Source organism: Gossypium raimondii, chromosome 5 (assembly GCF_025698545.1).
Source record: "Gossypium raimondii isolate GPD5lz chromosome 5, ASM2569854v1, whole genome shotgun sequence".
Lineage (NCBI taxonomy): Eukaryota > Viridiplantae > Streptophyta > Magnoliopsida > Malvales > Malvaceae > Gossypium > Gossypium raimondii.
Window position 1 is genome coordinate 17,384,783 of NC_068569.1, and position 26,465 is coordinate 17,411,247.

At 29.8% G+C, this 26,465-nt stretch overlaps 1 protein-coding gene across 1 annotated transcript; it reads right to left on the reverse strand.

Annotated features, from left to right (window-relative positions):
* Positions 1-18,221: 18,221 nt before the first annotated feature.
* On the reverse strand, positions 18,222-21,524 carry LOC105769379 (probable xyloglucan glycosyltransferase 12). The gene is made up of 5 exons (XM_012589980.2): positions 20,428-21,524; positions 20,016-20,324; positions 19,607-19,897; positions 19,389-19,502; positions 18,222-19,290 (listed from the first exon to the last, which is right to left on the reverse strand). The coding sequence occupies exons 1-5, from the start codon at positions 21,178-21,180 to the stop codon at positions 18,664-18,666; spliced, it is 2,094 nt and encodes a 697-aa protein (XP_012445434.1). The 5' UTR covers positions 21,181-21,524; the 3' UTR covers positions 18,222-18,663.
* Positions 21,525-26,465: the final 4,941 nt, after the last annotated feature.

Below are 26,465 nucleotides of genomic sequence, written 5' to 3' on the forward strand. Positions count from 1 at the left end.
ATTATTGGGCATTAATTGAACTTATCAAACCATGTTGAAACTCTTTAGAAATTACGTGTCCCCCCTCCCCCTCCCATTTTTTTAAGCACATAATGTAACCATAAATTCTAACATGCAAGCATAGTGGAAAATATAGAAAGTTACATTGAATCCAAATGGGGCCATGTTACTTCATGTTGCACCCTACCTTTTTGCCTCATGTTAAAATGACAAACCGTAAAGTCAAATCCATGGTCTTTGTAAAAATCCAGCAAATTTTCATTTCTTTCACCTCCAAATATTACATTCTTCCATTCGGAAAAAAAAAAAAAAAAGTGTTCCACACTACACATTTGTTTAAATTGAAAAAAGCATTAATTATCTCAAATGAGGGGAAACAAAGAGAAAATAAATTATAAAGGGAATATTATAGAAGAAAGATGGGCAAAAAAAGAAAAGGGAAAGGAAAGGAAAACGATGGATTTGGAAGGGCATAGATGCATGCTTTCGAAGCATCCTTGTCAAGGTTGAAACTAGGAAGACAAGTTGAGGCATGTACAACATCATACAATTATTCTCTTCTTTCTTATTCTTCTTCTTTGCAAATAAAAGCTATACCCATATTTCATGTTTTGTTTTTTGGGCACTTAAACATCTCATTCCAAGTTAAAAATGGTCCCAAAAGTCCAGAACTCGTTTCCTTTCTTTTTCTCTATGGTCTTTCATTTTCCAACTCCCTTTTTCTCCTTACAAAAAACAAGGGCACTACTTTAGTAATATAATCCAAATTAACAACACGGTAATTTACTTACATGTGAAGTTGGAGGCTTGGCAACCGTGACGCCTAAGGGAGGTAGCAAGTGCATGGGAGTCAATATTGGTCTATTTTGATGTATCAATTCAAATTATCATTATTTTAACAAAAATTGATATATGTATTAAAAATATTTATAAATATCAAATAATGAGATTAAATAAATCTCAAATATAAAATATTTATAAATTATATAAAAGATAATTATTTGGTGAATTGGCATCAAAATTTCAACTCCACAATCCATCATTAAATAAACAAGGTGAAAATTATTGTATATATTAAAAAGAAAATCATCACATATTATCTATATAACAATCCGAGTGAAATTAACCGGTACACAGTACCAATTGAAATTCACACCAGAACAAACAGGAATTTGTTGCTTCAATTTACTACCGGAACAGAACATTCCAACCGGCTTGGACAATACTAAAATGAAATCGACTACATCAAGTTGGTGTTTCTAATTAAAGTATAAAGGGATAAAAAATATTATTTTTCTAAAATCAAATATGAATATTTATAAAAGAGGATCACTCTCTCATAATCTTATGTCTTGATACATGTGCGTGGTTGGCTAGTTTGAAAAGCATGGTAAACATTAGATAAATTGTGAAGGGACGAATGTAGGTAGACAAGGTACCATGCGTGCAATATAGAGAGAACCGAACAGTTGTCGCTGTTTAATGGAAGTGCCGCTCTTAGCCAAGGCATGACGGTGACATGGCGATTGAGGTTTCAACATGACAAGGTCATGTGATGAAGCCTAAACAAACAAGATACTTATAACAACACGAGAATATATATATATATATATGTTATAATTTTTCATCTAATTTGATCTTGTTTACCAAATTATAACTTCAATTAACATACATTTAAAAGTTTAATTTTTTTCAAATAATAATTTACATGAAATCATGATGAAGGAGTGATATTTTACATGAAATTATAATTTCAAAGGGACAATCAAGTGTTTTAGATGTTCAAATTTAATTTATATTTTTTCCATGATAAAATTTTATAAACTGACATCCAACAAATTATAATGAAAGAAGTCATTCGATTTGTGCAGTAGAAAATGTTGATTATAAAAAACCAACAATCAACCTATATAGATATATATATACACATATTTCATTTAACATTTCAAAGCTTGTTCTTTGTTGATTAGATATAAGAAAGCAAACAGATGGGAAGTAGGGGAGAAAGCGCGTGAGTGTAGGAGCAAGTGAGGTATCAGAAAAGAAAAAGAAAAGGAGATTTTAGCTTGGAGAAGACAATTCGACGAGTGCAATAAAAAACAAACAAATAAAATAAAAGTTCAGAAAAAAGAAAAAAGGATTGTAATAGCAATGTTATCTCTTTCATTTTATCTCGGATTCCTCACACATCTTTTTTTTTTTAATTTAAAATTTATTCTTTTTTCTAAGGGAGAATGACGTTGACCAATCAGTAGACAGTGGTTAAGATAATGCCACGTGGGCCCTCAGGACATGACCATTGTATTTTTTCATTTAATTTTTATCTTATTAATACAAATATTAAAAGAGTGTGCGCGTTCGGGCTTATTTTTCATAAATATGAAATATCCCAAATTATTTAGTAAGATAGTTGATACCTCGGAGGACCCAGCTTCAAAATTGGCACCTCCGAGTCCGACTGCCGTTTTCTATTGGGAAAGTATCATAAATAGTCCCCATATTTCATCAAATTTTCATAATAATTAATGTTAGTTAGTTTTAATTGTTTCTTTTTCCTAATTTCAACACAATATCAATAGGTTTCAAGCCAAAACTTTGGTGGAACTACAAGTAAATATATCATTAATTTTATTAATTTCTTCTTTTAAAAATTATCTTGAAATTGTAATCAATTGTTGAGGACCATTGTGATATTATTCCTTTCTTTTAGTTGAACGTAAGATTAGCTTGTTTCTATGCTTTGGACTAAAAGTAAAATAATATCACAAATGGTCCTCATAATTTTATCAATTTTAAGATAAATTATTTTAAAAGAATAAATTAATAAAATAAATGTAATATTTAGTTGTAGTTCTCACAAAAGTCTTGACTTGAAACCTATTAATATCGTATTGAAACTGAAAAAAACAATTGAAACTAACTAAAATTAATTATTAGGAAAGTTTGATAAAATATGGGGACTATTTATAATATTTGCCCATTTTTCATTTGAGCTAAACATATATATAAGACCACACCAAAAGGTGCCGACTTCTCAACTATTTCACTAATTAATCTACAACTGTATCTATTTTACTAATTAATCTTTTTGTTTTATATATATGGAAAAAATAGTGCGCGCTTGGAGTACAAAAGTTAGGAATGAAATTCATTTATTTGAGAGATTTATAAAAAATTAATTAATTTTTTATTGTTTGGTACAATAAAAATTGCAATTTGATGCGGTTCGAATTTAAAGGTAAGGTTTTTTATCTTTCAAGAAAATGAGATTTTCTTTTTCCAAAATTAATTTTTTGTTTCATTTGTAAAATATAAATTATTAACCCAATTCCCATGCCAGTAAGGAACAAGGAGTGGGAAGCATGTCGTGATGCTGGAGTTTAGAGAGGTTCGCTTCCCCTATGCCGACAGCGCTTCCCTTGGCCCCCACGGCCACCCCTTTACTTCCCTCCTTTTTTTCTTTTTCTTTTTTTTTTAAATAAATGAATGTACTTAATTTTTGAAAATTTGTTTTTAATTTTCATGGGGTTTTCTATTTTGGCCCACTTGCCTTGCCATATTCGTACCAAATTGAAAGGAAGGGAAAATTTGGACCCCACAAACACTGATATTTTAATGGGAGGGAAAAAGAAAGAAAGTTATGGGCTGTGTTGCTGCGTTCTCTTCTGAAGCCAGTATTTCAGTAAGCACCTCCTTTACCTGTCTACCTTTTTTTAATTTATAAAATATATTTCTTTATTTTGAATTATTATTTACTACACTACTAAGTATTAGGCGCTTTAAATTTTATAAACTCTACCAAATAATGTTAAAAATGGTCGCATATTTATTTTAAATATTATGTGATAAATTATAATTCCATTTGTAAAATTTTAAAAAAAATCATTTATGTTTAAAATTTATATAGTAAAAGAAGTATACAAACAAACCAATTGTGGATTGTATTTCTATTTTATTTATACGTTACATCATTGCCTCCTGGACATGAGCTGTATAGCCTAAACTTTTACTGTTGTTATTTTGTTCTTTAGCTGGGTAGAAATTTCCCAAGATTTTGCTTCGTCTTGTTCTAGTTTTTGTCAAAGGGATAGCTAGTTGAATATTTAGGATTATACTGTCTTCACATCCTCTACGTTAATAAGGAGACAAATATACAAGTCACATTTAAAGAGAGTACCGTCAAGAGTAAAATGGCACATCAAATTTTTCAACACAATTCGAAAATCAATCTGTCCTGCACAGCTTTGTTAGATAATAATTTATTCCACAATAAATCTACATTATTATGACTAAAATTTAGCATATCTTGGCAATTACAACCCCAACAACAACAACATTCAACTCTTTAAGAAAACCTCGATAACGGTTTTTTTTTAAATAATAATAAAAAATAATTAAATACAAAAATGGTATAGAAAATAGATTTATTACAAAAATGAAACATTTTTGTACAATGAATATCGGTGTCATTTGACTGGTTGATGACACCATTCTTTTCTTTTAAAATGATTATTTTATTGGTGACGCTGAAGCGTGATAAATCAAAACATTCAAAGACCTGATATGAAATTTTTTCTTTTAGATTAGATGTTGTAAAATAAAAATAAAAATTGAAGGGTGTTACAACGAGGCACGCCAAATATGTTTTAGGGAATAACTTTCTTACTTATTATTTTTTAAGGCACTTTAATTTTGTCGGGGACTTCAAATATACAGTATATGGCATTTAAACTATATATATGAGCATTTAATGTATATATATGCTCATTAACTTTTGGGGTTAAATATAGGGTAAAATTTTAAAGGTTAAAATATGCTCGGTGTTAGTATATTTTTCATATATTTAAAATTTAGTTTCTATACTTTTATTTTCAAAAGTTTAATTACTTTATTTTTGAATTAAAAATTCAGATTTATTTGTTTACACCATTATAATTTTTTTGTTAAACTTGGTAGGGTAATATTTTGAAATAAAAAAACCTCTCTTGTTATCCCTATATCAAAAAGTGACATTGTATCTCAATTTCCTTTTAAAATTCCACTGAAGAGATAGTTTTCAAATTTCCTCATAAATTTATTTCATTTAATACATATGGCCCCACTATAAATTAAAAAAACCCTTAAACTTCAAAGATCATATTTATTAAAATTTAATATATATTTTAGTTTATTTTATTAAAAATATTTATACATTTTTCAAATATAATCATGTCATATTGATTTTTTATATTATATATTTTTAATAGCATTATTCTTCTTTTGTAGTTATTTTTATAAATGGTAAGATTCTAGTACAACAAACAAATCAGTTACATTTACTAGCATTTTGAAATGATGAATCGTAGAGTTTAAAAATTTTTCATCTCAACACAATCTTAAATTTCGTAAAAAAAATTTGTTTGAATAAAAAATCATTAGGATTCAAAAATCGAAGTAGTAACATTGATTAAAATGTGTTTTTGTTATTAATATTTCAACATATATCAGTAATTTACGTAACATGTTATTAATTTTTGAATCACTTTATTTTTGTTATATGCTTTTAAATATTTCTTTCCTAAATTTAGTTAATTTACCGTAACAAATTTCATTACGAGTCAAGTTGAAATGTTTTTCTTTATTAGGAAGGGTATAACTTAAAATTGAAATTGTATTTGATGTAACATGGTTACTTGCCATGTGTCAATACACTGCCTAAAATTTAACTATGTTATATTGGATTACATTTCATAACTTTAAATTTAAATTGGTATAGTTTATATTCTGGTACGATACATGAATTAAATATATGTATTATTAAATTATGAGTTTTAAAAATAATTTAATTTCAAAAAGAAAAATTGCGACCATAATTTCCCGTGCGATAAAAGGATTTATTATATGTAGTAATAAAATTATACTAAATTATTTCTTCATATAATTTTAAAAAATAAATAATATTATGATTATGAAATTGAATATAATAATATAAAAGTTAAATCCTTTTTAAGAAAAAGTTAAATAAAATTTTATATCTTCAATTATTTTTATTGTTTGATATTGTATTCTTGCAGAATTGTGAATGTTTTTTTTCAACTAATAATTATTTGTATAAATGCATATTAATCAAATAGTATTAGCACTAATAAATTACAAGTATGTAAAAGAGAATGAATTTTTTGCTAGATCAACTTTTTTATTTTTAAATGTTTTATCTAATTACTTAATGTTTTATTATCTGTTCTTTCTTACCATCCTTTAATTTCGGCTAAAATATGAATGAATGTATTTTTCAAATTATGAAAATAAACCAAATTTTTAAGTATTTAGTTAGTTAAAATATTCAAAAATTTGACCTATTTTCGTATTGATATTTTAGCCTTTAATTTTATTACTTAAAATTTTTTTCAAAATTAATTGATGCCTTGTATAAATTAAACTAATTTTATTTAATTAATATAAATATTCAGGCTGTGACGTCTGAGCCCTCTTTAAACAGTTTGATTGCGAATTCAATACAAGGACAGTGGCATGTTTTTCTGTTTATAAATTTGGAAAGAATAAATATATTAATTTAGTTTCAATATTTGAAATGGTATTTAAATCTTTTAATTTAGTTTTTTTGTCAATTAAAGTAGTTTTTATTAGAGTATACGTATTAAATACTGGTTAAGGCACAAAGAAAATTTAAATTTAAATATCAAATTAAAAAACCTCAAATATTAAAATTAAACTAAGATAAGGCAAGAGTAGTGAGACGGAGATGGAAATATGATGTTGTATGACTATATTCATGGCCAACCTAAAATTTAATATTATATAGGAGTTTTTATCAAGGCGTCACTACGTAACAATTAATTTACCACCCCATGTAAAACATGGTTGATCCAATCCAATAAATGTACGATATAATGTGTTGGAGAAAATATATGATTTATTTTCCAAAATAAAAGGTTTTTCCCTTTTATGACACGCTATAAAAATTCCTGGGGAATAGAAAATGTTAAAAATATGGGTCTCAAAATGCATGGTAAAAAAGCAATGGATAGAAGACCTTGCGCAGCCAACCTAGCTAGTGAGGTGCCAGCACGCCCTTCCCTCTGCCGGGTTTGAAAATTGGGATTTCTTTTCACAATCTACAGCTATGAGGTCCTACTCCAATAGGGACCTATCACCTATGAATTATACCAAATAACAATAATAATCATCATCCTGGCAAGCAGAGAGTGAGGGACAGACAGATTTATTACTACTTATTATTATCAACCAACAACAACACAAACCTTTACAAGTATAAAACGAAGCCAAACTCTATCTTTGACTGCATCTTTTCCGTTTTTTTCTTCTTCGAAAACACTTGAATAGTTTTTAGGTTAAAGATAATTAAAAAGAAATAAGTAGTATTAATAGACTAATAAATAGGTATTATTAAAGAAAAAGTGGGGGGAGTAACTAAGTCAGTGTATCCTAGAAAGCCTACCCTAACCAAAACATGTAATAATTACAAGGGAAGAAACATAGAATAGGGTGACCCCAGTTGAGGTCATGATGCTCACGTGACTAGCTTTGTAGCTTCCCCCACCTTTTTCAATATTTTACTTTCTTTCTTTCTTTTTACTCTTTTAGGTATAGTGACTGGAGAGACCAGAGATAAGTGAGAAGTGTTACACAAGGATATATATAAATGTGTGTTGCTGAGTCAAAAGAACATTTCAAGTTGGACCCCAATGAAACAAAATAGACTATTTGGATGAGAACATGATTACATTCATCTCTCTCCCTGAGTTTGAGGTAGAAACTTTCTGCGAGTTTCCATGGCAGTGAGAAAATAATACAAATTTACGTCGGGAAGTACAGGGGATGGGTTTTGGGGGAATACACCCTCATTTTTATTTTAGATTTATTGTTAAATGAATGACGAATATGAACAATAACACCTAGAGGTATCAAAATCGAAGACGCATGGGAAACAACGACCATGATTTTAAATTTGTTTTTGTTATCTCTTTCTAGGGTTTTTTTGTTTGTTTGTTTGCAAGTCCAAAGAAGTGTGTAATCCCAAAGGCATGTCTTATCGTCTTTTTGTTTTCTTGTTCATAATAATAAACTAGAATTGAGATCTTCAAGGGACCAAACCATGCCTGTCTTTGCCTTGTTCTCTTCCTGCCTAAGCTGCTTCAACTTGGGTTTGGTGTCTCCCTTTGGTTTTCTTTTTTTTTTTTCTTTAAAGACCCCTTAGCTCCAAGGTTTTCTAGGGCCTCGGCTTAGAAAATTTTAGTATTACAAAAAGGGTCTTCGGCTCATTCATTGGTATCTGTTTCGTCTCTCTTCATTCTCTTTCTCTCTCAGCCCATTTAATATCATATTTTATTTTATGGAAAATAAAATATGGGAACTATCATTTTGTTCTCTTCTTCAAATATGGTTTCATTAAAATGGAAATGGGTAACCATAAAAGTAGAGGTCCTGCGTCATAAAATTGCAACTTAAATGAAATCTCTAGTTACTTGAAGTACATGTCAATCTTTCTTTCTACAAGCCATCAATTTGGACAAAATCATGAAGGGCCAAAGTGCTTAGCATCTTTCATTAAACCTTAAAGTCAGTTCCCGTGTCTAATACTACATGTTTATTCTATAAAATTGCTCTGCATGTGCACAAGAAGCATGTTGAGGTCACACATCCTCATTTGACTCAGCTTTGTTTTTGTTGCACCACATTTTGAAATGCTTTAAACAACTTTAACTTGACATATAATAATATAAAGGGTTAATTTTGCTATATATATATATATCTCAATTATGATTTATAATTTAAATTAATTTTACTTTTAAAATATTCTAATTGATATTAATTAGGTAATCCCATCAATCTTGTTGGAGATAACAACACATAACAACAAATATAGTTAAATCCACCACCAATTCACTATAAGTTTGTTCTATCCCGCCCTAGTACCATTTGGATATTTCTTAATTGTTTATAAAAAATCAACATAAACACTTAAATAATTTAAAATTTACTGCATAATTTATAAATACATTTTAAAAAGTAAAATATAAATATCAAAGAGCACAAGGCAAACAAAATCCCAACCACTCCATATCCTCATTTCCAAGTAATAAATTTAAAAGAAATCAGCCCACCCTACCCTTGCTGTTAAAAAAAATATATTTTGAGCAAATTAATTCAAAATTTATTAAATAATTTAAACTTTATCATCTCTAGCCTTATCAATAATATTATATTAAATACGTGGATGAAATTACAAACACAAATATACATACCATATGAACATCTTGAATCTAATATTGTAAAGAAAACCTCTCACTGCTCACACAATATATTTACATGTCTTTACAGTTTGATCTATTTATTTTAAAATACATCACATCATATTTGAATTGGTATTTATGCTAAACTGACAATTAAATGCATGATTAATACAATATTAATATTCAAAATTTTCATTAAAACATTTTAGAATTTAAATATAAATGATAATTTTAAAATATTTAATCAAATCAACCATATGATTATATCTTATCAAAGTTCAAACTTTGATCAACTATCTTTTAATTAGTATGGTCCTCCACTTTGATCAAAATCTATCAAGTTAAACCAAATGTTAGATCGCCTCTCTAAGTATTCCTCGAACAACGTTAAGTTAATTAACCCCAACATGGCTCATGATGGACACGTGGTTGACTAGGCTTCCCATGAAAAGTGCAAGAAGCGTGAAGGTCTTGAACAAATGGCAAATACATAAGAGGAACAAGTTAAAAACCTTGGTTAAACCCCCAAACATACTACTAATAAAATATACCTAGACAATTCACACTTTTAATTAGTTGGAGTTTGGGCTCCACTCATGCCATCCATTTGCAAGTGTAATAGAGTCCAACACCCAAGAAAATGAAAACCATTTTTTTAATGGAGAAAGAGCACTTGAATATGATTACATTTGATGATGTTTCTTTTCCTTTTTTTTTTATGACAAAGATTTAAGGGATGCGAAGTGAGAATGGTAAACCCTAGGAAAGATTTAATTCAATAAACACCTAAAGATGCTTCTTACATCATCTTCAATCTTTGACTCGCTTTAATTAATTCTAAGGTGTGTTAGGGTTTAGGGCACCACCTTAAAAGATGGTCAAAACCCAAATTTCTGAACGTTAAAATAGGATTTAACTCAAGTTTATTTTTTTGACCATTATTAATAAGGAAAAGAAATTGAGAAAAAAAAACATTTCTTTATAGTTAGGTTTTATTATTGTGACCGCAAATATCTACGTGAAGATCATTCAAAGATTATTGCAAATAAAGAGTCACATGCAGAGGAAATAAAAAAAGGGGGAAATTTGGAAAAGATTGATTAGATAAATGATTAATCTTACTTAATTGAGAAAAATAAAAAATAATTTGGGGACTTGGGGCTCGATTATCGAATATTCGCACGCATAGGATATTTTAATTAATTTGGGGGGTTAGGAAATAAATTTGCAAGGTCTGCATGTGAGGAAATCTTGGGATTGGGATCACTCTGCACAAGCTTTGCAACTTTGTTATTCTTTTCTTAATTTTCCCCTCTCCGATCCGATCTTAGTTTGCCCACAAAAAAAAACCTAACTTCAACTTACTACTGCTCTCTCAAGGTATTTCATAATCATTACTGTAGCAGGAAAGAAATTTAGTAAAATCAAAGGCAAAATTTCAATGATTTGATTATGTCTAATGGAACAAGGTTCTAGAATTTCGCAAAATAAAAATGATCATGAACACGTTGTGTTTTCCTACTTGTCTAAAAATGGTAAAAATTGTCAGTTTTAGAGAAATAAAATACTCTTTTTCTTTTGATGTTGCCGAATGGATCATCATTTCTACGGAGGTAAATTCTTCCCCGTTAGGAGGCAAGAGGATAGTAAGTTATAAATTATGTTTCGGTAGGACATGTATTTTTATTACTATGAAATTCATAACTGAAATAATTAATCGTGGGGTTATCATTATCCTGTTTGTAGTGACGAATCTTGTATGTGTTATTAATAAAAGAAAAGAAATTTGTCAAAATTTCGGGGTATTAAAGAGTTGTAGAAACACAGAAGAACTCTTGAATGGAATTGAAAAAGAGATCTAACTCCAGTTCCTTCGGAAATGGTAAGATCTTTAGCGCAAGAAGAAAGGGCTGATCCATATCATCTTGACTTGGTTACACATACATTATTATACATATTTTGTTTCGCCTTCATTTAATTTGGCTTGATGATTAATCTTGTTTATGCATAAAATAATACTTAAATCAATTTTAATTGGATTAACATCATTTATAAGAGAGTATTAAATATATGTGGGGAAGAAAAATTCTTGAAATCACATTCTCTTACATAATTTGGTACATTTAATTTCTTTTATTATTATTATTTTTATGTTCATGAAAAGATCAAATCTTAGTTATTATTATTGAAAGAAAGTATGTTCTTCCCTTGCCTACTGGACTAACAAGCATCTATTTTATATATATATATAAAAGAAAAGAATGTAATAGTAAAATAAAATGGAAAAAAGATATCAATATGATTATGGGGTATGAAAGTATAAAAAATTATTAGAGTATAATTTACTTGTGAGTAAAAATAATTACGTAATAAATTTATTAAAAACTGAAATACAAATAAAATATGATTTTCATTGAAATAGTAGAATTGAAGAGCGAGTGTTTTCAAAATTTTACATAAAAATATAAAAGAAAAAACCAAAAAATATATATTTTTTATAATTTCACAATCGAAATAAAACTCAATTGCTAGTGACACAAACTCAATCAAATTTTGAGATATAACATAACAAAAAGCATATGTAAAGTAAACCTTGTTATTGGGTCAAAATAACTGAACCCAAGAGATCTGTTCTTCATAAGCAGGCCCATTATGATATCCACATTTAGCCTATGCGAGTGTGTTCTAATTTTACCTCTTATCATTTACAGTGCTACTTAATTGGATTTAGAAACCGTGTTTGAATAAATTTTTTAATTACCACTTAAAAAGTGAAAGGTTGTTTTTTTTTTTTTTACACTGTCGAACTACAAATTAGGTGAAGGAGGATTATATCAACCCAATTGCAATATTCATTATTAAAGTGTCAATAAGAGATTTTAATGGTGATTCATGAAAATGGAGCATATTTCATGGTTAACTATTTATTTTTATAGAGAGCATCCCAATAAGGAGATTCGTCATTGCTATTGACACTAGATACCTTAGTTACAAAAAGAAAAGAAAGAAAAAAAAAATCACAAGTAGATTCGTCCAAAGGTTGAACTATTCGTCAAAATATAAAGTTTTCTCAAAATATGAAGAGATATAAACAAAAATCCACAATTAAAAAAAAAAAAAGATTGAGCAAAATAATAGATAGACCCATCTTTTATTTGAGTTAAACTTTGGAAAGAAATTTTGACTTGAGCTCAATCTAATTTTATCACAAATGCCATTTGTAGGATGTAAGCAATGTGTATTGCCATTAGACCTGTTCATGGATCATGTAATACCCCGAAAATTTTTACAGTAAGATATTATCTTTGATATAGTAAAGAAATAAAGTGACAAAAAGGAGAATTTTGAGTTATGAAAACATTGGGAATTATATTATGACATATTAATTAAAGAAAGGATTAAATTGCAAAAGTGAGAAAAGTTTTGTTATCCAAGAGTAAATACTCAAAATTTGAGGGGTTAAAGTGTAAATATGAAAAATTTGGAGGACCAATAGTGTAAATATTTTAAGGGTGGAATAATCTAGAAACTAAGGAAAATTGATGAATTGGGACCAAATTGAAAAGATGAAGAATTAAGAGGACTAAATCGTAATTTTACCAAATTAAGTGATGACTCAAGGATGGAATTTTAAAAGATCTAAAGGAAAAATGGTCAATTAGAAGAAAGAGAAATCTATAAAATAATGATGATGTTGGAGATATTTTAGATCAAATAAATAAATAAATATTAGTTTATTGATATTTTAATTTGATTTTTAAATGACATTTTATCATTTTATTATTATTTTATTTAGTATATATATATATATATATATATATATATATATATATATATATATATATATATGTTGAAGAAAAGATGAAGAATCATCTTCCTTCCCACGCATTTCACGTTAAAGAGAAGAGAAGAAAGAAAGTTTTACTTTCTTTACAATTTGGTACTTTCACCAAAAATTTACCATTTTCACTTAAAAATCAAAAGAATTTTTATAACTACCAAGAGAGAAAAATGTTAAGGAGACTATGGGGAGCTAGAATATCAAGTTAGATTCGAGAAATAGAAGCTGGAGGAGAGAGAAAATCAAGTTAAAGATTGAAATCAATAGAGCAAGGTAAGAACATCAAGATTTCAATATATTTTAAGTTTGATATTATTGAAAAGTATGAAATTGATGTTAATGTAGGGTTTTATTATATAAGGTTCTATGTTCTTTATATGTTAGTGAAGGAAACAAGAGGAATTGATAGAAAATATTGTAGAGAAAGGAAAGGAGGGTGTTATAAATTTGATTATCAACATCTTGCACTAAAACAGTTTTGGACAACAGCAGTAGGTTAAATTTGAAAAATCACCATAAATCGTGAAAATTGAATTAGAGGATGGAAAAATATTTCATTAAATATTATTGAGTCTAGTTTCTAATAGAAGAAACGGTGTAAGTAATGGAATTGTAAATCATGAGATATAATGAATTTTGTTAGATAAGGTCAGAATGAATTCGGGTTCCCCTGTTATGACTTGGAAAAATAATTAAAATTGTATAAAAATAATTTTGGGTTATAATTTATATATTTAAAATCCTTAATGAGTCTATTTTCAATAGAAACAAACGGGACATCATCCAAATTCTATACAAATAGATAATTAATTTTTAGTGAAGAGGGGTCGAAACTGTCGAACAGTGAAATAGGGGAAACTTTAAAAAATAAACTGTACATATTGGCTGAACCAAAAATTCTGAAAATTTTATGGTAAGAATATATGTGAGTATAGTTTTAGGGAAAATTAACGGGTCTTAATTTGGAGCTCTGTAGCTCGAGATATAAATAAATTAGTGACTCTGACATAGACAAACAGCTTGAATTTACATACAGGAAAATAATAATAGTATGGATAATGTTGTTTAAATGTGTTATACACATTAAGGATGTGGAATGGAGAGGAGGAGGAGGAAAATTGAGAAATATATGAATGATTTGTGTATAATTGGTCATATGCTTGATTATAATTGATAAATGATGAAATAGAAATGATGCTTATATTTGTGCATTATTGGTCATGGTTTAAGCTCATGTGTGAAAATAAAGTTCCATAGTATATGTTTATGGTATATTCGGTATATGATTTGGCATGAAATAATGTCATGAATGGTTTATAAATTAACACATGTTGGTAAGCGTGATACATGAACAAATGTTGTGCTCATCCATGCTTATAATGCTTATGCTATATGTGTATTTGGCCAACATATTTGGTGTACATGCTTAGGCTTTGGCCAAGTAGTGGTTGGATTATGCCACGTTAAATTTATAAGTTATGCATTGAAATGGTAAGTGCCTAATTGGAAATATGCTTGTGATCATGAAAAGGGTGGTAAGGTTTAAATTATGTAATCTCTAGTGAAATGGTTTATCATGTGGTTAGTTCCAAAAAGAGTTATATTTAAATACACTAGCTTGCGACTATGGTTGAATGATATGTTTATATCTTGTGTGTTGTGCATAGGAAACGAGAGTGGAAAGATAATGAAATAGTAAGTTCATATGGCTGAAATTTAATCATTAAATGTTAATTTCATGAATTATATAATGTATGATGAGATATATTTGTTGATGATTTGAGAATAAAATAACAATGCGAAAACCGAATAAATGATCAAATTGAGCAGAACGTCGGATTTGAGTACTTCTGATCGGTGACAAGTGATGAGTGGGAGCTTTAGCTACACTTATCTTATCAGGGACAAGTGACAAGTGATAAATGTGATCCGTGTAAGACCATGACAGGGCTATGGCTTCGGAAAGTGCTAAGTGATCATACGCAAGACCATAGTTATACTATGGCAAAGTGGAAGTGAAGTACTCAATTTTCCATAACCGTTCCCTAATTTGATTAAGGATGGTAAGTGACAAATGGGCCCAAAAGAATTATAGTAAATGGATAAGTGGTAGTGAATTTATACCAGGATGATGAGTTGAGTTGATGTTGTTATTTAAGCTAAAGTGATATTTTCATTGCAAACTTGAGAATTTCATAAATATGTTAATGAATTGTATAATCAATAAATGTTGAGTTAAATGATAAACACGTATTAGTATTGAACTTAAAGATTTGAATTGTGAACATGAGAAATTTGTGAATTGAATGAAATGGAAATGAAGCATTGAATTATTAAGACTTGTGAATTGCATGAATATGTATCGGGTCTCGTAGGTCCTATTTATTATGAATATAATATTTTGAGGATATATTATGAAGAATTATAAAATCATGTTAATAATTTGAAAGTTTTAATTTAGATGAAGTTTTATAACTCGGTTAAATACGTTTACAAGTGTATGTGTTCTGGTAATGCCTCGTATCATATTCTGGTGTCGAATACGGGTAAGGGGTGTTACAGATCAGGCTATTCGTCCAGGTTTGAAGGTCCGTTCGAAATTTGGGAAGATTTGGGCAAAAATATTAGGCCCGAAAAATGGATATGGACAAAAAAGTTAGGCCTATTTAAAATATGGGCTGGGCTCAGGCTTGAACATTCAAGGCTTAAGTCCGATTCGACTCAACTTATATTATTTTTATATATTATGTAATTTAGAACACATTAAAAAAAATGAACCTATACTAAATATATAATACTGCCCTAATGTAAAATTTAAAATAATATTAAGATGACTATAAAAAGTTTTAATAAATAAAACATGTATAAAATTATTAAATATTAAATAAAAAAATTTAAAAAATAATATGGAGGGGTCTAAAATGGGCTTGGGCTAATATTTTGCAAATATGGATGAGTTTAGGCAAAATTTTAAACTAATATTTCGGGCCAAGCCAGGCTTGGAGCAAAAAATATGTTAAATTCATGCTCTAGCCCGACCCATAAATACCTCTAGTTATTATGTTGAGATAGTTTAAGAGGGAAGAATGGTAATTAGGTGGTAAGAAATAGATTTATTCAATTAAAATTTAGTGAGGTATTTAATTAAGATATATTAATTTTATATATAACATTGGATAACTTTATAAATAAGTTTTGTCCTTTAAAGTATTATTTGTTTTCAACGCTGATGGTCTCTATTATTGTTATTGTTATTTTTCATGGAATTGAGATAAAATTATGAAGTTAATTTATTATTTTTCGGGAGGGGGTTTTTGCAGTGTAATGAGGGAGTATGGGAGCCCAGTGCATATGGGCATTCGCCTAACGGTCATTAGGTTCTTGGGGGCCCAGTCTTTTATTGTGGAAGTCATTCTAATTTCCCATTTATTGGGGTCTTTCACTCCTTAAGACCACAATGAATTGGCATCAAAACAATGTCTGGGATGTTCATATTTTGTGACCAACAGCAACAGATTTAGAAGGTATTGAAATTGATGCTTCAGAGGCATTGGAGCTTGCGCTATAGGACCTTCTTTGAAGCTCATATTAAAAGAGTACGTTGTAGCATTCCGGGAATATTGACTTGGATAATAAAAATTGATCATGGACCTCATATGGAGAATCAGCAAGGACAGAGGACCACAATGTGTAGTTTCTGAATCAGAGTTTTTTTCACTTTTCAACGAATAAAGCATGGTGTTTTTCGTAAGGGTGATGCCTCCACCCTTTCATTTCCACGATGTTATGGCGCACTGCCCATATTTTAATTTTGTTTTGGGTCCATACGCACTCCGTATATTTTTTAGCAGATGATTCGACTGCGTTGGTCCCTAGTCACCCACATCCTTGCCAATGTTTTCCTTCTTTTAAGGGGTCACCATCTTATTCTATGCCATACCTGAGTGGTCGCTCTGTTTACCAACTTGAGATTCCTTTCATGGTTTTTCCCATTTTGTTATTTGTTTTAAGTGCTGAACTGGTTGTATTCTACAATCTACGCAACTATGGCAGTTTGGGATAATCCTAAGCCATCGTGTTGATTATAGAGGCTAAACCTTGAGGAAAATGGTTGCCTTTTGGCGTTAACTTTAGACAATTACAACACTGGATTATCCTTTTATATATACCTTTTTCAAAATGGGAGAAATTACAAAAATAAATCCAAGCTATTCATTTGTGGGGCCCAAAAGCCACATCAACATGCCACCGGGTCAAATTCCCAGATGTTGCAGGTGGACCATGGATTTCAATTTCATGTAATTTTATTTTTCTTTCAAGAAGAACATTGTGAAAGCAAGCAGACGGTTACACGAAACTCATTAATCATCGGAAAACATGTTGGAGTTTTCTTCCTTCAATTACATCATATTCTAAAGTTTGGGGCGTGGGGAAAACAAAAGATGCATGGAATGGGGGGATCCACATCCTAATGGAATAGTGTGGTCCAGCTGCTTTACAATCATAAATTCGGTGAGCCAGCTACATCTTATGAACCCGCAAAATGGAATGGAGACCCCCCATGTGCTTCCCAGCTACCCCAACAACGTCATTTCTGGGTTATCTACTCTTGCTTTTCAACTCGTTTATATTAGTCCTCCCTTGATAAGGAAATTGACATTTTTAAGTATGATTTCCAATTTAAACTCTATAAATGGAGAGAATATTCTTAATAAAAAAACATTTCTTTTAACATGGTAATAAAAATCAATATAACTACAGAGTTCATGGGTACTGTTTTTTTAACCAGAACAAAGAAGTAAGTAAATCAATAGCCTACGTTACTACACTGCCATTTGTAGGTAGCCGAGAAATGAAAAAGACTCTTCCTTTATTTACACCCTCAGGATATTCTTGGTATAATAAAATTAGATGACAAGTACTTGATATGAAAACAAATTAATCTATACAAAAATTATCATTTCTAAAAATTATTTACAAAATACAATATTTTTATAATACCAAAAATGACATAATTTGATGAGATATATGTCATCCAAAAGTAAATTATAAAAGTTGCTTTTGATCGTGAAATGATGGTTGGGGTGGGGTTAATGTAAAGAGTAAAGGAGATAGTTGTCCAAATATGACAATAAGGATATGAAGTTTCCTTGACTTTTCCTGGATTTGGTGAATCAAATGGTGATGGAAGGGATCATCCATTTTACACCCTCAACCGAAACTGTAACTACATCCTGTTTTAAGTTTAAAGTTTGAACAACAATTTTTTTCCTTCTTTTTCTTACAAAAGAATTGACAGAAAAACAAAAGAATCAAAAAAAGAAAAAAGGAAAACCTTACATACACTGAACAGTATCACAAATTTCCAGTGTTGCCTATGTTCAAAATGGAGGCTATTTATGCTGTCATTGTAACACCATTTTAACTTACACTGGGTGTAATTAGGGCCAGAATCTAGAGGGTAGAAGATGATGAAAATCACTCTCAGACCAATTCAAAGTCTCACGTTTGAGTTCCGTGTGTCTCCGCCGGCATCAGCCGTATTTGTATCAGCCCCTAATCTGTCCTTTACAGAACCTGCTCGCCAATCAAGTCTAGACCAACCAGAAGGAAGGATATCCCTTGAAACAGCAAGAAATAGAAATGGATACCCTGTGCAGACAGTAAGCTCCTAGCTGAAGCTGTTAGGAGGAGGAACGCCAGAGAGAGCTCCTTCGTGTATATTCTATTATGCTTCTTTTTACGAGCCTTTTGTTCCTGTTCTTGCTGGAGATCAGCTTTCATTTCCTCAAGATTGGGTTCTGATCCAACCCGATGGTGTTTTGGCTTTTTCTCAACCAATGAAACAAGATCACCCTCCGAAGATCGTCCGGACTTTTTCGTAACGACCCACTCGTATGCACTGCCGAGTTGGAAAAGACCAGATATCATAGCATTGAACTTGGTCACCGACATGGTATTCTCGAAAAGAAGGTAAGGAACAATGAACGGGAAGGATTTTGGTGCCGGAAGGATGTTAAGGAACGACATTGTAGCAGGGATGTAACAGACAACCCATGCAGGAAGCTCAGCCTCTGGAATGAACATGGTCATTGGGAGAATAATGCAGAAAAGAGTGAATGAATAAAACGGTAGAATCAGTTTCCGGAGTAGAAAGAACAGAAAGATCAAATTGAATTTCTTCCATACACTTATCTGCATTAACGACATACAAGAACAAAGATAGGAATCAGAATTCAACAAAATAGAACAATTGCTGGTTAACCAAAACAAGCTTTGGAAAAAGCATTCACCTTAGCACGGATAATATCCGGCAAACAGAGACGAAACAACTGCATAGGACCAGAATGCCATCTATGCTGTTGTTTTCTATAAGCTTCATAGGATTCAGGAACTTCACATTGACACTGGTAAACAACAGATGATAGAAAAACAACAAACATTAACTTCCAAGAAAGTGAATGGCTGCTAAATTCAACTAGCAATATCACAGATTAAACTCGAGCCATACCTCAACATCATTGAGAAAAACGAACTTCCATCCTTTAAGATGAGCTCGGACAGCAATATCCATGTCCTCAACCGTTGTCCTCTCCAACCACCCACCGGACTCCTCCAAAGCCTTAATCCTCCAAACTCCAGCAGTCCCGTTAAACCCAAAGAAGTTAAGGAAAATACCATTCACTTGTTGCTCTACCTCAAAGTGAAATGCCAAATTTATGTTTTGAAGTCTGGTTAGTAAATTCTCATCCTTGTTAACAAACGACCACCTTGCCTGAACCAATCCTACATCCTCATTGTCCTGTAATGCATATAACCAATATTGAATTTCACTTCAACTGATCCTAAACATGCTAAATGGTGCTTGAATTCACTAAATTGAATCAAACTAGAAAGAGAATTAAGTTAATTTTAGTTACCTTAAAGTGGGGTACGGTTCGTTTAAGAAAATCGGGGGTGGGCTGAAAATCAGCATCGAAAATGGCGACAAATTCACAGTCTTTAACATAACTACAACCCATGGCGGACTTAAGGTTCCCAGCTTTGTAGCCATCTCTAATTATACGGTGCCGATATACAATGTTGGCACCTTCTTGTTGCCATTTATGCACCTCCTCTTTAATAAGCAGCTGAGTGGTTGGATCATCAGAATCATCCAAAATTTGAATCAAGATTTTGGATTTTGGCCAGTCCAAATTACAAACAGCACCAATAGACTGTTGGTAAACCTGCAAAACAATAAAACGAAATGCTAAAACTAAACCATGATTACAGAATGGGTTTGTTTTAATGATTAAAAAAGTGACTTTTTTTTTTTGCTTTTTGTTTTACCTCTTTTTCGTTACACATAGGGATCTGAACGAGGACCATTGGGAAGAAACCATTTTCCCCAGATTCAAGATCTGCAACAGCGTCTTGTTTGGGGATTGGCTTGATCTTTTTTAAACGGATCCAAAAGCAACCCAAACAGAGGATTAACCTATCCAAGCTTTGGATAAGGAAGAGAACAATGCAGAAATTTGAGAGGAACTGAAGAGGGGGAGCCAGATACTCCACCCGAATCAATACCCAACGAGTGTATACCCAGTCGAACACGTCTCTAACACCGTAAGGCGAAGTGAAAACGTACTGCAACTGAAGCTTTGGGGCATCAAAATGCCAGCCTTTGAAGTACGCGGCTATCTCGAAACCCAGTAACAACAAAGATAACCACAGGAACACTTTGATGCAGTTATAAAACCTAGTTTTAACGGTTTTGTTTTCGTTGGAGGAAGTACTGTCGGCGTCGGTTCGACCGGAGGCGACCCGAAGACGGATGGCTGAACCGAGACTGAAAAATGCGGAGCCAATGGAAGTCAAGCAGCCAGCAGCACGGTGGGCTTTTAAGAGGAGTACCCAAGTGAGTTGTTTGGCGTTTTTGCCGCGCGCTTTTTCTCGAGAACCGGTCGGGGTGTTGCCGACGAGGAAATCGTCTTCGGATGGACCTTCAAGCTCGAACATTGACCAGTTTGGGTTTTCCATTTTGACAACAACCGGTGTACCTTTATGGCTGCCTTTTGCCCATAAATCAAAAGACGGCGCCATTGTTGGGTTTTTTTTCTTTTTGAAATCCTTAGAACTTGTCTGTTCGGTTTGATCTTGAGGGGTGGAAAATTAAAATCGTACGAGGAAAAAAAGAAGAAGAGCTAAAAGTGAAACAGCATTATCAGAAATTTAAAAAAAAAAAAGAAAAAAAAACAAAGAACAAAAGAATAGGAGTTTTGCTAAAAGCAAAGAACAGCAATCAAACTTAAAGGGGAAAACAAGGTTTTGAAGAAGAGCAGAGAAGTGTGAGGGACAGATATAGAGGAAAGAGCTTGTGAGAGTTGAGACCAGAGGGTGGGAAATGAAGGAAGGTCCAAAATGCTCATCTCATTCAATTAAAGGCTTACAGCTTGCAAAAAGGAGGTGGCTTTAAAAAAAAACCAAAAATTTTATGAGGGTAAAGGGAAAGAGCGATTTGGGAAAAAGATGGTAACAGCTCAACACGTCTTTGATTTTGATTTTCAAAAAAGAAAAGAGAAAAAAAAAACCCCATAAAACACGACAGCACGTTGTCAGTCAATATCAACGATTCAAATCGGACAAAACAGGATTTTAATTTTACCCTAAACCAAATCTTAAAGATTTTAAACGCTAAATTACGGAAAGACGGCAATTAAGGAAAGGGATTAATGCATGATGATTATGTTCATAACTAGGAAAGAAAATCATGGGACGAATTTCAGTGTGCCGTAAAGAAAATGAATAGATTTCCCTCACGTGTAAAAATGCTAATCTTGTTCCAAAAATATCCAAAATATTATACCTTCCACTAAAATGATTACACAGGCCGAGCTCCAGAAAGTTCAAAGTTGTTTCTAATTTTTAAAGATGAGTTTAGATAGACGGTGTATTTTAAAAAAAAAAATTTAGATAGACGGTATATTTATCTGCGATTAGTATAAAAACAACATCCTAACAAGCAAAATGTGCTCCATGGGTGAAAAAGGAAGAACAATGGATAATGCAGTTGGATTTTTGGGACATCAATTCAATTTCCTTTTCCTTTATTAACTTTAATGAGTAGTTTTATAAAATTAATATTTATTTTATTGTATTGACTAAAACTAGCAGTAAAAAGAAATTTGTTTTTCGTAATTGAAAGAGAACAGTTCAAACAGTAATAAAAGTAAGAAAGAAGAAAGTAGCGTGTCAATTAAAATTCATTCCAACCATTTTTTCTTTTTGGTGGATTCATTCAAACCATTTTAAATCCATATTTGCAGTAATCAGTAAAATATATATATATATATATAAATTTGATAAATCCCAAAATCACCTTTCCTTTTTCATTCATAGTGAGATGGTAAGAAAATTATTTTTAAAATGTTTGTTGATTTAAATATTTTAGTTAATTGAATTATATAAAACTTATGTAAAATAAACTTTTTATTGTCAAATTTGGAAAAGATTTTACCATTAAAATTAAAATGCAACAAATTTAATAGGACCGAGGAAGTATGATAATTTATTAATGATAACAAATTAAAGTTGTTAATGTCGTACGGGTGCACGTACTGTTTTCGCCTTAGTATTGGTACCACCAATATCAACTTGTTTTTGTGTACTGTTTTGAATTTATCATTGTTTTTAAATATTTTTTCATATAACATATTTATATTCTAGTTTTTCATTTATTGATAAATTATATATACATTTAAATATTGGATTAGTATTTGGTACTAGTTGGTACAGTAGTACTGCACTTTTTAATTCCACGAGTAATTTTAAAAAAATTAAATATTTATTTTTTAATATTTTACTATACTCTTATAGGATACTTATCAACCCTTAAGTCTATTTGTAGAGTCTAAAAACTCCATTGACAAATTATCAAATATTATTCCTTTTAAACATTTTTCATATATATATATATGAAAAAATTCATTATAACAATTTTACAAAATAATTTAATGACATTTAATTATTAACAGGTAAAAAAGTAAATCATATATATCACATGTATTCTTTCTATATATATTAAGATTCTGAATCATTAATTATACATCTACATATTATAATAGTTTCATCTTTCAAATTTTCTTCTTCATAATTAAAGCATAAAATATATTTATATATAAATATATTATATTTCAAAAATTTATACACACAATCAAAATGCAGAGAGTAAAAAACTAGTATATATATACATAATTTGTCGTTTTATTCTGTAGTTGTTGAGTTATGTTATTTATATTTTAATAATTTGTAATGAATATTTGGATTTGAATCAACTTAGATATTTATTTGTTCATATTTACTCTAAATATGCATATTTTTATTTTGTAATATTCTTTATAAAAATATTAGTCTTAAGAATTTTTTAACTTTTCTACACACTTATCCATGTGATATTAGCTTTTCATTGCTTTTGTTAGTTACATTTGTTGAAGAATATGAACATCACATATATAATAATAATTACATGTTATTATTTACTATCATAAAATATTAGTCTAAATTAAAAGTGATTTAATTTGATTAAGGTTTATTGGGCTTTAGTTTTTAAATAAAGTATGGGTCAAATATGTATAGATACTCTATGTAATGTTTCCAATTTTCAGTAGTGTCGAACAATGATTTGAGATCACTAAATTCGATAAAAAATTAGAAAAATTTATTAATTAATAATTATAAGTTAAGCGTGATTTTAGAAATATTTTTGAATTATTAAATTTTGTGATTTAAAAGAAATTATTAGGTAAATTGGGTCAAAAATGAGGTATCGAGACATCAATATTATAAAATGAGCCGTAAATATTTTTATAAATATTTACGGAGTGTCATTAGGTAGTATTAAAGTTTTGTTAAGAAATTTTAATGTTCCGATGGTTAATTGATTAAAAGGTCGAATTAAAAAGTATTCACGGAATTCGTTCCTATAATCGGACTCGTAAATATTTATTACAAATATTTACAATGTTAGTTGTGTAGTTAATTAAGTTTTAATTAAGTGAATTTGTCTAAATTGTGGTTAATTATGAAAAGGATTAAATTGCAATAGAGATAAAAGCTTAATTGTAGATTAAAGAAAAGTTAAAAGGACCAAATAGGAATTATGCCTTTTCTAAAGTTGAGGCGATTTAACCTTAAAAATCTAAGATATTTTTAATTTAAAATATATATTATATTATATATACGTAATTAATGATTATGTTTTTATATTGTATTATTATTAATATATTATATTATATTATATTATATTACATATATATATATATAACAGAAGAAAGCATAGAAATGAGAAAGAAAGAAACAGAGAAGCAAAACGAAAATTGAGAAAGAAAAAGAGAAAGAAGAAAAAGAAAGAGAGCCACGGTTCAGGAGTTTCAAAACTTCCAAACTCAATTGGTAAGTCAATTTAGTCCCTTTTTCTTATAGTTTTGATATTTTAGAATCCTATAACAAAATACTACTTGATTTAAGTTGAAATTTTGAAAGTTAGTAAATTTTAAATGTTGTTCATGTAGAATTAATTGATGAATCAGGGGTTAAATTGATTGAATTTAAAGTTAGAAGTTAGTAAAAGGTTGAATTGTAAAATAAATTATAGGTTTTGAATTAATAGGGATTAAATTGAGAGAATTTCGAAATTAAGGATTTATGGTGAAAATGAAGAGTTAAAATGAGTTTATAGTAAGAATTAAGAGAGAATATGGAGTTAGATTGGGAAAATAAAATTAGTATTGATAAGAGATTAAATTAGAATTTGGGTAAAGTTTAGGTATAAATAGAAATATTTTAATGAAATTGTGTATTAATGATTTTTAATTGTTTAATTACGTAGCTAATGCCATGCAAGAGTCGTTGTCCGAGAAAGGAAAGGAGAAGGTGGACAAGGATTGACTCGAGAAAAATTTCGGTTAGTATTACCACAATTTGAATTTAATTATTAATTGTTGACATTTAAATTAATATACATGATAAGCAAATTGAGGTAAGTATCATGATTGAATTGAATAAAAATATATATATACGTATTGATATTTAATGTATTGATAGTAATTGTTAAATTTTGAATAATATGTTTGGTAAATAAAAATAAGATGAATGTCGATATTGAATTAAACAATTAAAATATGAATTGAATAAAAGTGAATTAAATTGTGAATATGTGTGAATATGTGAATTGCGTATTGATTGAGAGGTGGTTTGAATTGAATCAAAGTATGATTTTATATGAATATCTGAAATATGTATTGGTATTGAATTGTTTATTGAATAGAAAATGGGAAGTGAATCTGAATTGAATTGTGATTGAATCGAAAGTGAATATGAAATAGAAAAATGTATTGAATCAAATTGTGATTAAATTGGAATTATTTGAATTGGAAGTATGAGAAAGTGATTGAATTGAAATGTGATTCGGAAACCCTATTAACTAGTCGGACTGAGTCGGATATAGTTGGCATGCCATAGGATTGGAAGAGTTCAGGGATACTTCGACCTCGAGTCGATGAGACACTGAGTGTCATACTGTTACTTCGGATAGATTCGATGAGGTACTTGGTACCAATTTTCTTCGGCTCTGCCGATGAGACACTGGGTGTCACTTTATTGCTTCGAACTATCCGATGACGCACTGGGTGCCATTCTGATGTGTTTGGTTGGATCCGTGTATCCGCCAATGTCCGAGTCAAGTTAATATGGGTAAATGAATAATTTTGATAATATAAATTTTATTGAATGATCTTGAATATGAATCGAAATGAGATATTAAATAGAGATATGGAAATGAAATGTATGAACCATGAATTCAAGAAATGGATAATGATATAGTTCATGAAATGGTTTTGGTAGTATGAGATGATGTAAAATATAAGTAAAGAAAAGCGAATTGAAATAGCTATTATTGAGAAATGAGAAGTGAAATTAAAATGATTTAAAATAGTGAAATAATATGTGAATTTAATTGAATACAAGTTATTGAAATTTATTTATGGATTTAATGAATAAGTTGAGTGTTAAAAGATTATAAGTGTAAATTGATTGTAAATGAACGAATCGAATTAAAAGATAGGTATTATTATTGTTGTTGTTGAAACAAGAACATTTAATGTATTAAATGTTTATTGAAAGATTAATGGTATAAATTGAATTAAGAGACAGTGTATGAGTTAATTTGAATACAATTTTATAAAATTAGTTATTATTATTGAAATATATTGGTCTAAATGTTTAATTTGATTATTAAAAGATTTAAAGTATAAATTGAATATAAATAGAAATGATAATGAATGAGTTGATAAATTGATTGAATTTGTATGAATTGGAATGAGTTATTAGAA